Source organism: Mus caroli, unplaced genomic scaffold (assembly GCF_978045245.1).
Source record: "Mus caroli unplaced genomic scaffold, Mus_caroli_1 scaffold_8, whole genome shotgun sequence".
Classification (NCBI taxonomy): domain Eukaryota; kingdom Metazoa; phylum Chordata; class Mammalia; order Rodentia; family Muridae; genus Mus; species Mus caroli.
Window position 1 is genome coordinate 103623222 of NW_028227263.1, and position 13356 is coordinate 103636577.

The 13356-nt window shown below is 47.5% G+C and overlaps 1 protein-coding gene across 1 annotated transcript; it reads right to left on the reverse strand.

The window, feature by feature from the left end:
- Positions 1 to 2529: 2529 nt before the first annotated feature.
- Klk14 (kallikrein related peptidase 14) lies at positions 2530 to 13113 on the reverse strand. Its single transcript, XM_085842454.1, has 6 exons — positions 13025 to 13113; positions 11338 to 11393; positions 5477 to 5645; positions 3379 to 3632; positions 3117 to 3253; positions 2530 to 2715 (listed from the first exon to the last, which is right to left on the reverse strand). The coding sequence occupies exons 1-6, from the start codon at positions 13111 to 13113 to the stop codon at positions 2563 to 2565; spliced, it is 858 nt and encodes a 285-aa protein (XP_085698580.1). The 3' UTR covers positions 2530 to 2562.
- Positions 13114 to 13356: the final 243 nt, after the last annotated feature.

Consider the following 13356-nt stretch of genomic DNA (forward strand, 5'->3'; position numbering starts at 1 on the left):
GTTCTAAGCCACAGAAGGATGCGTAGTAGAGCCTGTCTAAAATAAAATAAATATTTTAAAATTGCATACACATTTTAAGTGACGCAGGGTACTCATGAAACTCTAAAAGTAAACAAATGTCACATGTCTGGGAAAGTAAAAATTCCCAAGATTCACAAGGTCCCTCTCCAAGGTTCTAAAAACAGCAACAGTGGCTGCAGAGGGGATTTTCCCACCTGTCCAATTGTGTGTGGGGGAGCTCCAGGGCAGCAGCTTTTGTGAGTCACAGCTTTGCAGGGAGGGGTTTGACACCAAACAACTGCCTTTTGGTTGTCCCTGCTTATGTAAGGAACTCCACAAATTCACTGGGTTACCAAGCTGGACGTTGATATAATTGTTGTTGCTCTGTCATTCATTTCTTTCCTTCCCCTCCCCCTCTCTCCCATCCCTTCCTGTCTCTATCTCTATCCCTTCCTCCCTCCCCTTCTCTCTCTCCCTCCCTCCTTGTCTCTGTCTCTCTCTATCTCTCTCCCGTCCTCCCTCCCCTTTTCTCTCTCACTCCCTGTCTCTGTCTCTTTCGTCCTTTTCTCCCTCCTTCTCTTTCCCCTTTCCTCTCTTTATCTCTCCCTCTCCTTTGCTCCCTCCCTTCTTTCCTCCCTCCCTATATCTCTTGACCCACTGAACTTTGAGAAAGCTGCACTGATTTCACAGCCTCCTCACAAGAATAGTCGACATCCCTGAAACTGTGAGCCAAAATAAACTAATCCCTTGAGGGGCTTACACCACCTATTTTGTTATAGCAAACAGAAAATGCAGATATGATGCAATAAATATAAATGGCCTCAAACTATAGCTATTCGCTTAAAACATAGGAATGCTGCTTTATGGATTGATTTACTAAAATTTACTTATTTTTATGTGTGTGTTTTGTGTGTATGTGTATTTATACACTATATGCATGCAGTGCCCACAGCAAATGGAAGACAGTACCAGACCCCCTGAATTGGAGGTACAGATGATTGTGAGCCACCATGTAGGTGCTGGAAAGTGAACCCAAGTCTTCTGCAAGAGCAGCCAGTACTCTTAACTGCGAAGCCATCTCTCCAGCCCTTAGACTTTATTTTTAAAATTGTTTTGCCATAAATTTATGTCTCTTGAATTTTAGCAGTGGTTGATTTTATCAACCAGCTCTTAAAATACCTGACGTGTCTCCAGTTATCTCCCTAAATATCAATGGACACTGACATCCAGTGCTAGTTAAATGGCCTCTTTAATCACAGGGACTTTGCATGACATTTATGATGTTTGCTATTACATATGGGCTACCCACTGGCAACATGTAGGTTGCACAAGCAGGGCTTTATAATGGACTTTTGACCCAGTCTTCTGCATCAATTAGGTCAAGGACTGCTGCATAGTAGGTGTCCAAAATGGACAGACAACTGCTCATAGTAGGTATGAAGTAAGTACTACTTGGGAGAAAGTAAGAAAAGGAGACTCATGATGGAGCAGTCTTGTGAAAGTTAGGGGTCAGAAAATTATGCTACCTCTGGATCATACTCATGGTTCTGTGTCTGAAGGAGTTTGGACCAGAATTCCTGCTTTGAGTCTAGTTTCAGGTCTGGATTCCAGTTCTGAGAGAGGAGGTTGAGGTCTGGAACCCTGTGTCTGAAGAAGAAAAGATAGAATCTAGATCCATGGATCAGAGGGAGGAGGCCTGGGTCTGGATCCCTGTGTCTGAGAGATGAGGGCTGAAGTTTGACCCCTGGTATTCAAGGTCGTTTGTGCCCTGCCTCTGTGGATATTGGAGTCAGGGATTCAGGTCTGAGAAGAACATACATAATGAGAGATTGACTTTGCTGGGACTTGAACTCTGCTGCCTTCCCCTACTCTGACTAGCAGAAGACTCTCTGTGTGCATAGTTAGCAAGGTTGAGGCAGCTCAGAGGTGGGGAACACAACCACAGATGGATTGATTGTGATGGGCAGATTTGAGTCTAGTCTCTGAGTCAGCCACTTTTCACAGCACATGGCGCTCATGGGAATAGACTAATGAAGAAAGCGTGGGAAACGTGGGATGACTCCATTTTCATTTTTATTTATTTGGATTCTAGAGACATTTGGAAGCAGATGTCTTTGGATGAAGATATTGATGCAGAGCATTTGCGCTCCAGCCTCTGGGCTCAGTGAGTCTCAAACGGTGACAACAAGCTGTGAGAGAGATTCCAGAGCCAAGACCCAGGGAAGGAAGGTGGAGCCTGGAATAAAGGCAAAGCTATTGGGTCTGAGGGAGGAAGCTGGTCTGAGAGAAGGAGCCAGGGACCTGGGGGGGCCTGGGCCTGAAGTAAGGGGCTAGGGACTGGAGTCTCACGAGAAGAAGAAGAAGAAGAAGAAGAAGAAGAAGAAGAAGAAGAAGAAGAAGAAGAAGAAGAAGAAGAAGAAGAAGAAGAAGAAGAAGAAGAAGAAGAAGAAGAAGAAGAAGAGCTAAGGAGGACTCTAGTGTCTTGGGAAGGACTCAAATGTCTAATGGAAGAGACTGTGAAAGCACAGAGACAGCTGGGGATGATCAGATGGTGATGGGTGATCAGTTGCTTCGCATTGTCCTCTGGATCCAGCTGTGGTAATTGCACAGGTTGGTGTAGACACCTGGGTAGCCAGGCATAGCACAACGTTCCATTCCCCAGGACACAAGGCCCTGGAGCTGTCCCCCACACACCAGGGGTCCCCCAGAATCACCCTGTGAGGAGAAGGAGGAGGAATGGGAATAGAATCAGCCTCAGAAGTAAGCATCTGAGACAAGAGCCCTCCTCACCTCTGACTCCAGACTCAAGCAGTGGCAGAGTTCCCCTTGGCAACATTCCCGCCCTGTCTCCCTTTGTGAATCTGATATGCCCCCTCTCTCTCAGCCGTATCTGTGTCTCTTCACATACCCTGTCTCTATCTAAGAAGTTATTTTTTTTTTATTAAACAGAATAGGAAACTGAAGAATAATAGAGTTAAGTCCAAAGGGTCTGAGTTATCCCTGTATCTCTGTGCCCTGAGTTCTCCCAACCACATCCTCTGAGTTTTCTGTTATTGAGACAGAGTGGTATCCAAGACCTAACTCCATATTGTCCCAGAATGGAATCTGAGCCTCACCTGACAGGAGTCCTTCCCGCCTTCGGGGACCCCAGCACAGACCATGCCAGATGTTATGATTCCAGGGTAGGCTCGATGGCATGCCTGCTCCGACATGATGTTGACATTCACACACTGCAGAGCAGTGGGGTACCTGGCTGATGGGAATGGGGGAGCACAGAAGAGTCACAAATAGAGTACTATGAACCCAGGAGTCCAACATCAGCTTCCTCCCTCAGACCCAGAGGTCCAGCTTTGTACTTTCAGGCCCAGGGCTCCTTACCAACGGGACTGGCTATGGTTCCCCAGCCCGACACTAGGCAGGGAGTCCCTGGGCTGGCACAGGAGCTGGCCACAGAGATGGTCTTCACTGCTCGTCCCAGCCGCACCTTCTTCTGCAGCTTCAGCAGCATGAGGTCATTATTGTGGGCCTGGGGTTGGTACTGGGGATGTGGCACCTGGCGGACCACACGCACCAGCTGCTGAGTCGCTTCCCACCTTCTTATGTTGTGCTTGCCCAGGGCTACATGAAGAATCCTGTCCCATAAATTCAAAGAGTGAATGCTGCTTAAAGTCTGACCAACCCCAGGCCATGTTCCAGCCCCATTTTCTTCCATGGTGATGAGTTTCCCTCAGAGTCTAACCTGTGAACTTCTAATTGTAAGCTGAGCATTTTGTGGCCTCTTGTATACTTTCTTTCTTCATGGCCTGGGCATTCTCTCTTTACCCAACCTCATTTGCTATCCCTTCCTTTAGAGGAATATACTCAAGGGCCATTTCAACTTCTTGACTCAGTTTCTGAATCCTTGAGGGTTTCTCAGTGTTTCTGGAGACTAGAAATCAGAGTTGATATTCTAGGGAAAACTCCATTATTGTCTCTGTTCTAGACATTTTCTAGGCAAGGGTTGGGGTTCTAGATTTTGTCTAGATTATGGCATAATTTCTGGATTCAGATGTGAGCTTAGTGTTTCAGAATAAGCTATGGGCTCTGCCTTTAGCTCTGTAATGCAGATTGAATTTGAGTTCTAGATGTCAATATAGGTTCTCAGTTCATCTTGAGTTCCACTTTGAACAGTGACTTATGATATTAGCAGATTGATTCTGGATTCTGAACACTGATGAGAGCTCATGTCCTAGATAAGACTCTGGGTTCTAGGCTAACCTTTGTTTATGAGCTGAGTTCTAGGCAATGGTTTTAGGTTCTGGGCTGTGGTTAGGCTCAGGTTTCTAAATATTCAGCTTATACTCTAGACAAAGCTGTCTCAAATTGCACAACAGGTGATGATTCTAGACTATGCTCTGTGTCCTCAACCATGAAGCTTTAGGTTCTAGACTAAGCTATACATTATCACCTATATACAAGGAAATACAGTCTGGTTTTCATCCTTGGCTCTGAGTTCTGCTAGACTCTGTTCTGCTCTCGAGTCTCTGGGTTCTAAGTTAAATTTTTTGGTTTTGGCAGTCAACTAGGTCACGGTCATGGTGTGAGCTATATATAGGCTTGACTTTACTTCAAGGCTGAAGTCTGAGCTCTAAATTCTTGTTGCAAATCTGGAAGGAGCTGAGTTCTAAAGCACAAATTATGGTCAGTATTTGGCGATTCAAAATCTGGGATGGAGTCAGGGTTCTAGGATGCTCAAAAAGGATCTGGTAACTAGACTCAGAATTCAAACATGGATTTTGAATAAGTTCTAGGTCCAGACTATTCTTCTCTGTGTGAGGTGTGCATGCAATGCCACACATGTGTAAGCCTGAAGCCAACCACCTTGTTTGAGAGAAGGTATCTCTTGTTTTTCAGTTCTTCATCTTCCAGGATAGCTAGTCCCCCAACCTCTCTATAGGAATGTTGTAGTTACAGACATGTATACTACCATATCCAGATTTTAGGTGAGGTCTGAGGATTTCAGTTCAGGTTGACAGTTTTGTATGGTAAACACTTTACTCACCGAGTCATGTCCCTTGGCCCTGACTATTCTCACAGTTGTGTGTTCTAGCTGCAAAATAATTTCCAGACTTGTGTCTGGGTCATGTGCTCCGAACTGGATTCTGGGTTCCAGGTATGTTCTGAGTTTCTAAATGTAGACTATGTACTAGTCTGGGATGGGCCATTGCTGGTCCTGATGTGACACTTGGTAACTGGATGAATAATACAAGCTTGTGACTTAGACCACCTGACTGGCTTTTGTTATCTAAGCACCACTCTAGCTTGATGGCAAGGGTTCTACATACACTCTGAATTATGCCTCTCAGCCTAGATTCTCTTCTAGTCTCCAAATCAGGACCCAGCCTCTGCACTGTTCTATGCATGGATCTGGGTTTATAACTAAACTCTGGGACCCTGGGATTTGGAAGTCATTGACTTAACAAAAAGGAATACTCACGGGCGGGCACAATGAGCAGCAGTGATGACCCACTGATCTGACAGCAGGACTCCTCCACACAGTAAGCTACGCCCAGGCCCTGCTTGCAGAGCGACCTGCCATGGCTGGGAGTTCCGGACGCATGTGTAGCCACCAATAATTTTATGATCTCCTTGGCTCTGGGCTATGGCTACAGGGAGATGGGTTGGGATGGGGGAGAAAGGAGATGAACCAATGCCCAGCAGACAGAGATCTTTCCATAATGCCCAACACCTAAACCATCTGCTTCTTTCTGCCCCACCAAGTGTGATACACATTCAACATCATCCCCAACAAGACAAGGACTTCTCTGACCCCTCCCTCAATTGACATTAATGGTTTCTACTATGAGAAACCTCCCGTGAGCACTTTATTTCCTTTAGGTTGAGACAAAGTCTCACTATGTTCCTGGCTGGCCCTGGACTCCCAGCATTCTTCCTGCCTCAGACTCCCAAGTGCTGGCAATCTCAGCACACACCAGCACTCCTGGTTCCCATGAATATTTTTGTTTTCCCATTTTCATGTGGAGATTTCCTTTGGTATTTCCTTTCCATTTCCTTTGGGGATCCCCTGTTGGGCCCTCCAAAGCTGAAATTAAACATCACAAACAGCTGCCGTGTAGGCTCTGGGGATCCAAATTCTAGTCCTTACGGTTGCATGGCAGGTGCCTTAACTGCTGAGCCAGCTCCCTGGCTCTCTAGTGCTCCCCTCAGAATGCCATATGCCACTTTAGTCCTTCTTCAACACATCTAAGGAGTTCCTGTGCCTTTCCAAACCCTCCTACTGGGTTGGTCCCCAGAGCTTCTTTGCCCCGGACTCCTTCCACACCTTCACACTCCACTTTCATCTTCCCTGACACAAGAAAGACAGCCCCATGAACCTCTTCAGAGATGGCAGAGTCTTCTCTGATTCCTTATTTTCTCTATTTTCTGTAGTTGCCTCTCTCTGGAATCCTATTTCTTGGTATCTCCAGACTTAGAATGTGGACATGAACTTCGAGTTAAGTGAAGCCCTCAGCATCAATCCCCAAGCTACCCCTCCTTTGTATGTGGATCCAATCACTCCCTGCTCTGTGTATGCATCCCTGTGACATCTGGTCTACCTGAGTCCCAGTACCAGGCCTAGAGATGAATATGCTGTGTGAAACCCAACATGAATGGTCACAGTGGGGCTGCTCCTCTGTGCCTCTGACCCTGAATCATCAGAGATTCTTTCTCAGAGCATGTTTCCACACTCATCTTACTCCTGAGCCTTCAGATCAACTAGTAGATGAAGCCAAAGATTAACCTCAAATGTTATTTATTAGGCACTATCCATCTTCGTTTGTTTTGAGGCAGTGTCTCTCAGTGGTCTAGAACTTGCTGACTAGGCTAGGCTGGCTGACCAGTGGCTGACAGATGTTCCTGTCTCTGCCCTCCCAGTGATAATTACTGTACCCCACTGCTTCCATTTTGTTTTAAAGGGGTGAGCTCCGGAGGGATCAAACTCGGGTCCTTGTGCTTACAAGACGGAGCCATCTCCCAGACCCTCTGGAACTCTTCATAGCAGACTGTCCCCCAAAGCATGCTGATACCCCAGAACACATCCCTAGCTCATCTCAGAGTTTCCAGGGGACCACAGTGCTCTTACCTACAGCCAAGGCTTGGAGTATGATCAGTAGAAGGAACATTCTGGAGCTGGAGGTCCAAGTCTAACAAATGCAGAGAGCAAGTGGAAGGGGGGGGGGAATCAAAGGCAGAAAAAAGACTCAGGGGCCGTGAGTACCACTCACACTGAGGCCTAGACCCCCAGTGACATGGAATAAGAACAGAGGTGTAGATGGCAGAGTTGGAGAGGGTAGGGGTCACAGGCTCCCCCAGACTGTGAAGAAAAGATGCCTACCAGGATCCAGTCACTTTGGCTCCTTGCAAGCTTGAAAGAGGGAGGGGTGGTGTCTTGGAAGACACACCAGCAAAGCCTTTTATCCCTGGTCTGGGCAGTGGCCCCACCCACCCCCTTCTGCCTCTTGTTTTTATTGGCTAGTTTCCATTCCAAGATTTTTTTTTGCTCCCTTCCCTCCCATCTCTGACCAGAGAAGCAGACACAATTTTTAATGGGAACCTGCCTGGTGAAAGATGCTATAATCTGGAAAGAATGGAGTGGGGAGGGGAGGAGGGGAGGAGCTGATCCTGGGCAGGGAGAGTGAGAGAGGTACCCAGCCTGGTCAAAGAGCATGCAGTGGATGGGTAGAATCTGGGTGGGGGCCCTAAGGATGATACTGGGGGAGGGGCAGAGGGGAAGAGAGGGAGAGAGAGAAGCAAAGACCCAGAAAGAGAGGGACCTAGACCTTGAGAGAGTAGGAGAGATGGAAAGTGAGTTTACATGAGCCTGTAGTGAGCTCTGGAGCTGAGGGGGGGGGTCTCACTGCAATCTGCCCCCTCTTGGTCCCTCCCCCAGCCTTTTAAAGTATCTAATGATTATAATTTGTCCCTAGGTCTTGGCAGCCCCATTCCTGGACCACGCAGTGACTCAGCCTGTAGCCTCTCCCCTCACTCACCCCACCTCATTTCTCAGTGACTTTCCTCCCAGAGAAGCTCCTTTATGGCTGTCCCTCAAGGATGGCACTTCTCCGGGACTCATCTCCACACCTGAGGAGAGCTACATGCCTGACTTTCATTGAACTGTTTCTGCTCACTGGGAGCTTCATCTACTAATTGATCTGAAGGCCCAGGAGTGAGATGAGTGTGGAGACATACTATGCTTTGAGAAAGACTCTCTGATGATTCAGGGTCAGAGGCACAGGGGAGCAGCCCCACTGTGACCATTCATGTTGGGTTTCACACAGCATATTCATCTCTAGGCCTGGAACTGGAACTCTGGTCCACCAGATGTCACCATTGGGGTGCTCTTCAGGGAAAGGAATGTGGGTTTCTCCTTTGTGCCTGTGAAACTAAGGCTGGGTATGTAATTATCTCCATTAAAACTTTAAAACAATAAAATTCCTTTTCTTCAGAAGAATACCTTGAATGGTAGTTATTGTGTCTCACACCTGTACTCTCAGCACTTCAGACGCTGAGGCAGGAGGATTGCCATGAGTTGAGGGCATTTTGGGTAATATAGTTTCTGGCCAGAAGAAGAGGAGGGAGACCAGGAAGAAAATGAGGAACAGAAGAAGAGGGGACAATCAAGGGGCCATGGTGCCCACAGGGCTCTTGGCAAACGGTTGGGGGATGAAGCCATGGAGGAGAGATATTGCCATGACCTGCCAACCAATCCATAGAGGAGACAGTGCATCATGTAGACCCAAGGAAGTCCACAGCCTTAGAGTGCAAGACATGACCTGGGTGCTAGAAAGGAGGATGTGGACGCCAGGAGGAAGATGAAGAGATGGAAGTGTCCCAGGAGCTGACACACACTACTTATTTCAGTAATCCGTTGTATGTATGTGTGGTGCAGATGTAGAGTGTGCACATATCTGGGTGCACACACCTGTGTGCATGCGGGGAGGCCAAAGGAGGATGCCTGCCATCTGTATCTATTCCTCTCTTTCTATTCCTTTGAGGCAGGATCTCTTGCTGAGCATAGGTTAGCAGCCATCAAGTGCCTGTGGTCTTCCTGCCTCCACCACCAAATTGCTAAGATTACATACTTACATGTGGTCAAACATGTTTTTTGTATGTGGATAGTGGGAGTCTGAACTCAGATTGTCATGCTTAAGTAGCCAGCCACCTACACAGAACCATGTCCTCTGATGCCTGAGCATCTTATATGCAAGTACCACATGTGTTCCTGTCACCACAGAGGCCAGAAAAGGGCTTTGGATTCCAAGGACTGGAATTACAGACAGTTGTGGGACACTATGTAGATGCTGGGAACTGAACCTGTGTCCTCTGTAAGAGCAGTAAGTGTTCTTAACTGCTGAGCCATCTCTCCAGCTCCAACCCTGGATGCTCCTAAATAGGATAGTGGCCTTGGAGGACAGAAGACAGCAATGATAAGGGGTTCTGGGGCTGTGTTGTGTGTGGAGAGAGCTAAGGAAGCTGTGATGGGGAAGAAGAAGGAACAACTGGGTATCCTGGAAGAAAAAGACAGCAGTGTTGTCCTGTGCCTTTTTCCTCTTAACTGCTTTCAGGGCAGGCCAGTGAGACTAAGTGTATCCACACTGCTGAGCTCTATGGGTACCACCCAACTCACCCACAGGCTTCTCTTTCCTTCCCTTTCTCCCCCTCCCCTTCCCTTCCTCCCTCCCTTCCTGTATGTGATATATGCATGTGTCAGTCTTCATGTGTATGCACATATGTGTCAGCCAGAGGTTGATGTTGGGTGTCTTTCTCAATTGCTCTCCACCTTAAAATTACCTCTGTCTGTCTGTCTGTCTCACTCTGTGTGTGTGTGTGTGTGTGTGTGTGTGTGTGTGTGTGTACAACTCATAAGACAACTTATAGAAGTTAGTTCGTTCTTTCTACCATGTGGGACCTAGAGATGGAACTCAGGTTTGGTAGCAAGTCCCTTCATCCATTGAGCCGCCTTGCCAGCCCCACCCCTGGTTTTTAAAGATGGGTGTCTACATAGATCAGGTTTGTCTTGAACTCTTTTCCTCCTGCAGCCTCCAAAGTACTAGAGTTACAAACATCTTCTACCATGTCCAGCTTTCCTAGATATGTTCTTTTTATTTTTATTTTGACAGGGTCTCGTGTAGCCTAGGTCTGCCTCAAATTTGCTAAGTAGCAGAGAATGACCTTGAACATTCTGATGTTCCTGCCACACTACCTCCTGAGTACTGGGATGACAGGTGTGTACCACCGTGCCTAGTGCATCTGGTTCTGGGGATGGAGCCTGGAGATTTAAGCATGCTAGGTAAACACATGCTAGAGAGGCACTCCATCCACTGAGCCACATCCTCAGCTCTCTAGCTCTGTTCTGTATGCAAGTTAGCTTCTTTCTTTGGAAAACAAAGGGACTCTTTCTATTCTCCAATCTACCTTTCTTTCTCTTGCCTCCATACTTATAACTAATATTTACTAAGCTCCCAGGAAACAGGGGCACCATAATAAACAAAACTGACCAAATAAGAAAAAAGAAATATTCTGCCTTGTATTCTGGAAGGGAAAACAGAGTAAATAAATGCAATATGTAATTAAAATTATATGCCATATAATTTTAGAGACTATATGAAAAGAAGCAGGGGCTGGAGAGACGGCTCCGAGTTAAGATGAGCATTGCTCTTGCAGACAGCTGGAGTTTGGTTCCCAGCCACTTTTGGCTGCTCAGAACTGCCTGTAAGTCCAGCTCCAAGAGATCCAGTGCCCAACTTTGGCCTCTTGGGACGCTTTACTCATGTGCACATACACAAAAAGACATACATGCTTCTGCATAATTAAAAATAACAAAAAAAAACTTTTTGTTTAAAATGGAGTAGAAGGGTCTGGCAGATGTGAGACCACAGGGAGACCACCATGCTTAGAGGAAAATGGAAACCCAAGGGGTGTCATGGGAAGTCTGTGGACACTATCTCGTGTCAGGATTACAGATTGGGAACTGAGGCTGGCTGAGAGGAAGCTGCACATTTACCTAGCTGAGAAGAGAAGGAAGCAGCATACAAAACGCACAACTGTCCTGAATCTTTCTTCTGTCACCTCAGGGAAACTGCCAACTGCGTCAGTACATCCGCTTATGTGACCAATAGGATTTCACGCATGTTGAGCAAGTTAACTGGATGGATCCTTCCCCTACCTGCGTGAGAACTGAAGCATCCCGGTGTCATTCTGACCCTCCATTGTACTAGACAAGGAAGTCAAGATGAAGTCAGCTCCCTTGCCCAGGGTTGCACAAAGCCATGTAGCCACATGGAGATCTGAACCTACCTGAAGGGCTCTTCCCAACTGTAGTTGGGAAATATTCAAGTGGACGGTACAGCCGGCTAAGTGGTGAGATTAACCCCAGATAAGAGGAAGGACGCCTATTCCATTGTCCAGGGAAGGAAGAAGGAAGGGCGAGGTTCTCTGTGGGGCGTGGGTCAGGTGGCAGGAAGCAGAGGACGTGCCTGTCTAATGGCTCGGTTGGGTTTTTTGTTTTTGTTTTGTTTTGTTTTGTTTACTGAGAGAACTCACCCAGATCACCTTCAGGACCACACATGCTCAGGTGATGGGGGAAGAACTGGAAATGACTGGGAATTGGTGCCCAGGTTCCTGAAAGGGCACTGTTTTGGCAAGTGGCCAGAACAAGGAAGCCAAGAAAACACTTGCCTTGATGCTGAGCCAGTGGAGTTGAGGATGGTCAGGGATTAGGTCCGGGTGAAGGAGAAGCAAAGGCAGGAAGGGTTGGTGGTGAGACCTGCGAACAACAGTTATGGGTGTGCTATCTGCAGCACCCACCACCAGAAGTGTGCCTTAGAAAGAGCATTTCTTCCTAGAGGAGATAAGAGGCTCAGCTAGGCTATGGAAAAGGGAGTGGAGGTAGGGGAGGCATTCTGTGGCCATTGGAAGATTATAGATCTGTAAAGTTGGTAGTACTTCCAGGCTCTTGACCTTTTGCTGACAGGTGCTGAGTTAGGCAGTCTATAAGGGACATATCTTGACCCCCACATCTTCTCTGGGGGTTCAATAGACTCCTGCTTGTTTGTTTGTTTGTTTGTGACAGTGTCTCAAGTATCCAGGTTGGTCATAAACTCTCTACGAAGCTTGCAATTCTGCTCTTCCTGCCTCCACAAGTATGATTTCTTTTGGAGTTGGGAGTGGGATTCTTCCCTGTGTTAGGTCTCGATTCCCCGCACACGTGCTGACACATATTTTACAGGTGAGGAGACCAATCAGAGTCCCAGCCCTCCTGACTCAGCGGCCCTCTCTGGCTCTGGAGCTCACGTGGCTCTCTGGTTACTCAGACTTCATCTGGCAAAGGAAGTGTCTACAGAATCCAAGAGAGGGTGTTGGATTCCTGGAACCGTAGTTACAGGTGATTGTGTGCTCCTTGAGGTGGGTGCTGGGAACTGAACTCCAGTCCTCTGGAAGAGCAATGCGTGCTCTTAATCACTGGGCCATCTCTCCAGCACCATCTCTAGATGTCTACGTTAGCATCCACAGCTGCTCATGCCTGCTAACACCAGGCATCCTTCATGGTGGTGGACACCCTCTGATTCCTCTGTCTGTACTGTCTCCGTGGTCCATTTGAACCCAACCTCTCCTCAGCTGCTTAGGTCAAAAGCTGGGAGTGGTCTCCAACTGCTGCCCACAGTCCCACCTCCCAACCACAGTCCCGCCTCTCACTTTGGCAGAGAATTCCCCCACTTACCTCTTCTCTGTCACATCCACCCAGCCTCCCAGCCCCCTCACCTACACAGGTGAAGTAGCACACAGCCTGGTCTCTCTGTTTCCACCCCCACCTGACCCTTCCCCCTCCCCCTCCACCAGGCCAAGCCTGTTCTCCATGTAGCAACTATGGTCCTAAAGCTCAAAACAGCACCTTGTTCAAAGCTAAAACCTATCTAAGACCTTGCTGTGGAAGCATACTAAGTATACCAAACGCCCCAGGCAACAGTGTCTCCCCCCCCCCAGCCTTTCCATCATGTCCTCTGCCTTGGGCCCCTGTGCTTCCTTGATGTTCTCAGCATGGTTGATGCCTTTGCACCTCAGGGGCTTGGTCATTGCTGTTCCCTCTGCCTGGCACACATTTGCTACCACCCTGCCCATGTCATCCCTCCAATTACCTTCTCTGAACCGTGCATTCTCTTCTTGTCTCTGCCTTTCTCACACTTAGCGATGCACTTATCAATGCTCAATGTCCTTCGTGGGTATTTTTTAATTTACTTTGATTCAGAATAAAATTTTATTCAAGTCTGTCTCTAACAACTTGAGTGTCAGCTCTGACGAGGGAAGATGTTCAACTAC

What these genes read in the sequence shown, in the direction of transcription:
- Klk14 (XM_085842454.1), bottom strand. Translation starts at nt 13,113, where the DNA reads ATGACCAAGCCCCTGAGGTGCAAAGGCATCAACCATGCTGAGAACATC. An exon ending in GCAGAGGACATGATGGAAAG is followed by an intron (nt 11,394 to 13,024) that starts GCTGGGGGGGGG and finishes CTCACCACTTAG; the next exon opens with CCGGCTGTACCGTCCACTTG. An exon ending in AGTTGGGAAGAGCCCTTCAG is followed by an intron (nt 5,646 to 11,337) that starts GTAGGTTCAGAT and finishes ATCTCCCTGTAG; the next exon opens with CCATAGCCCAGAGCCAAGGA.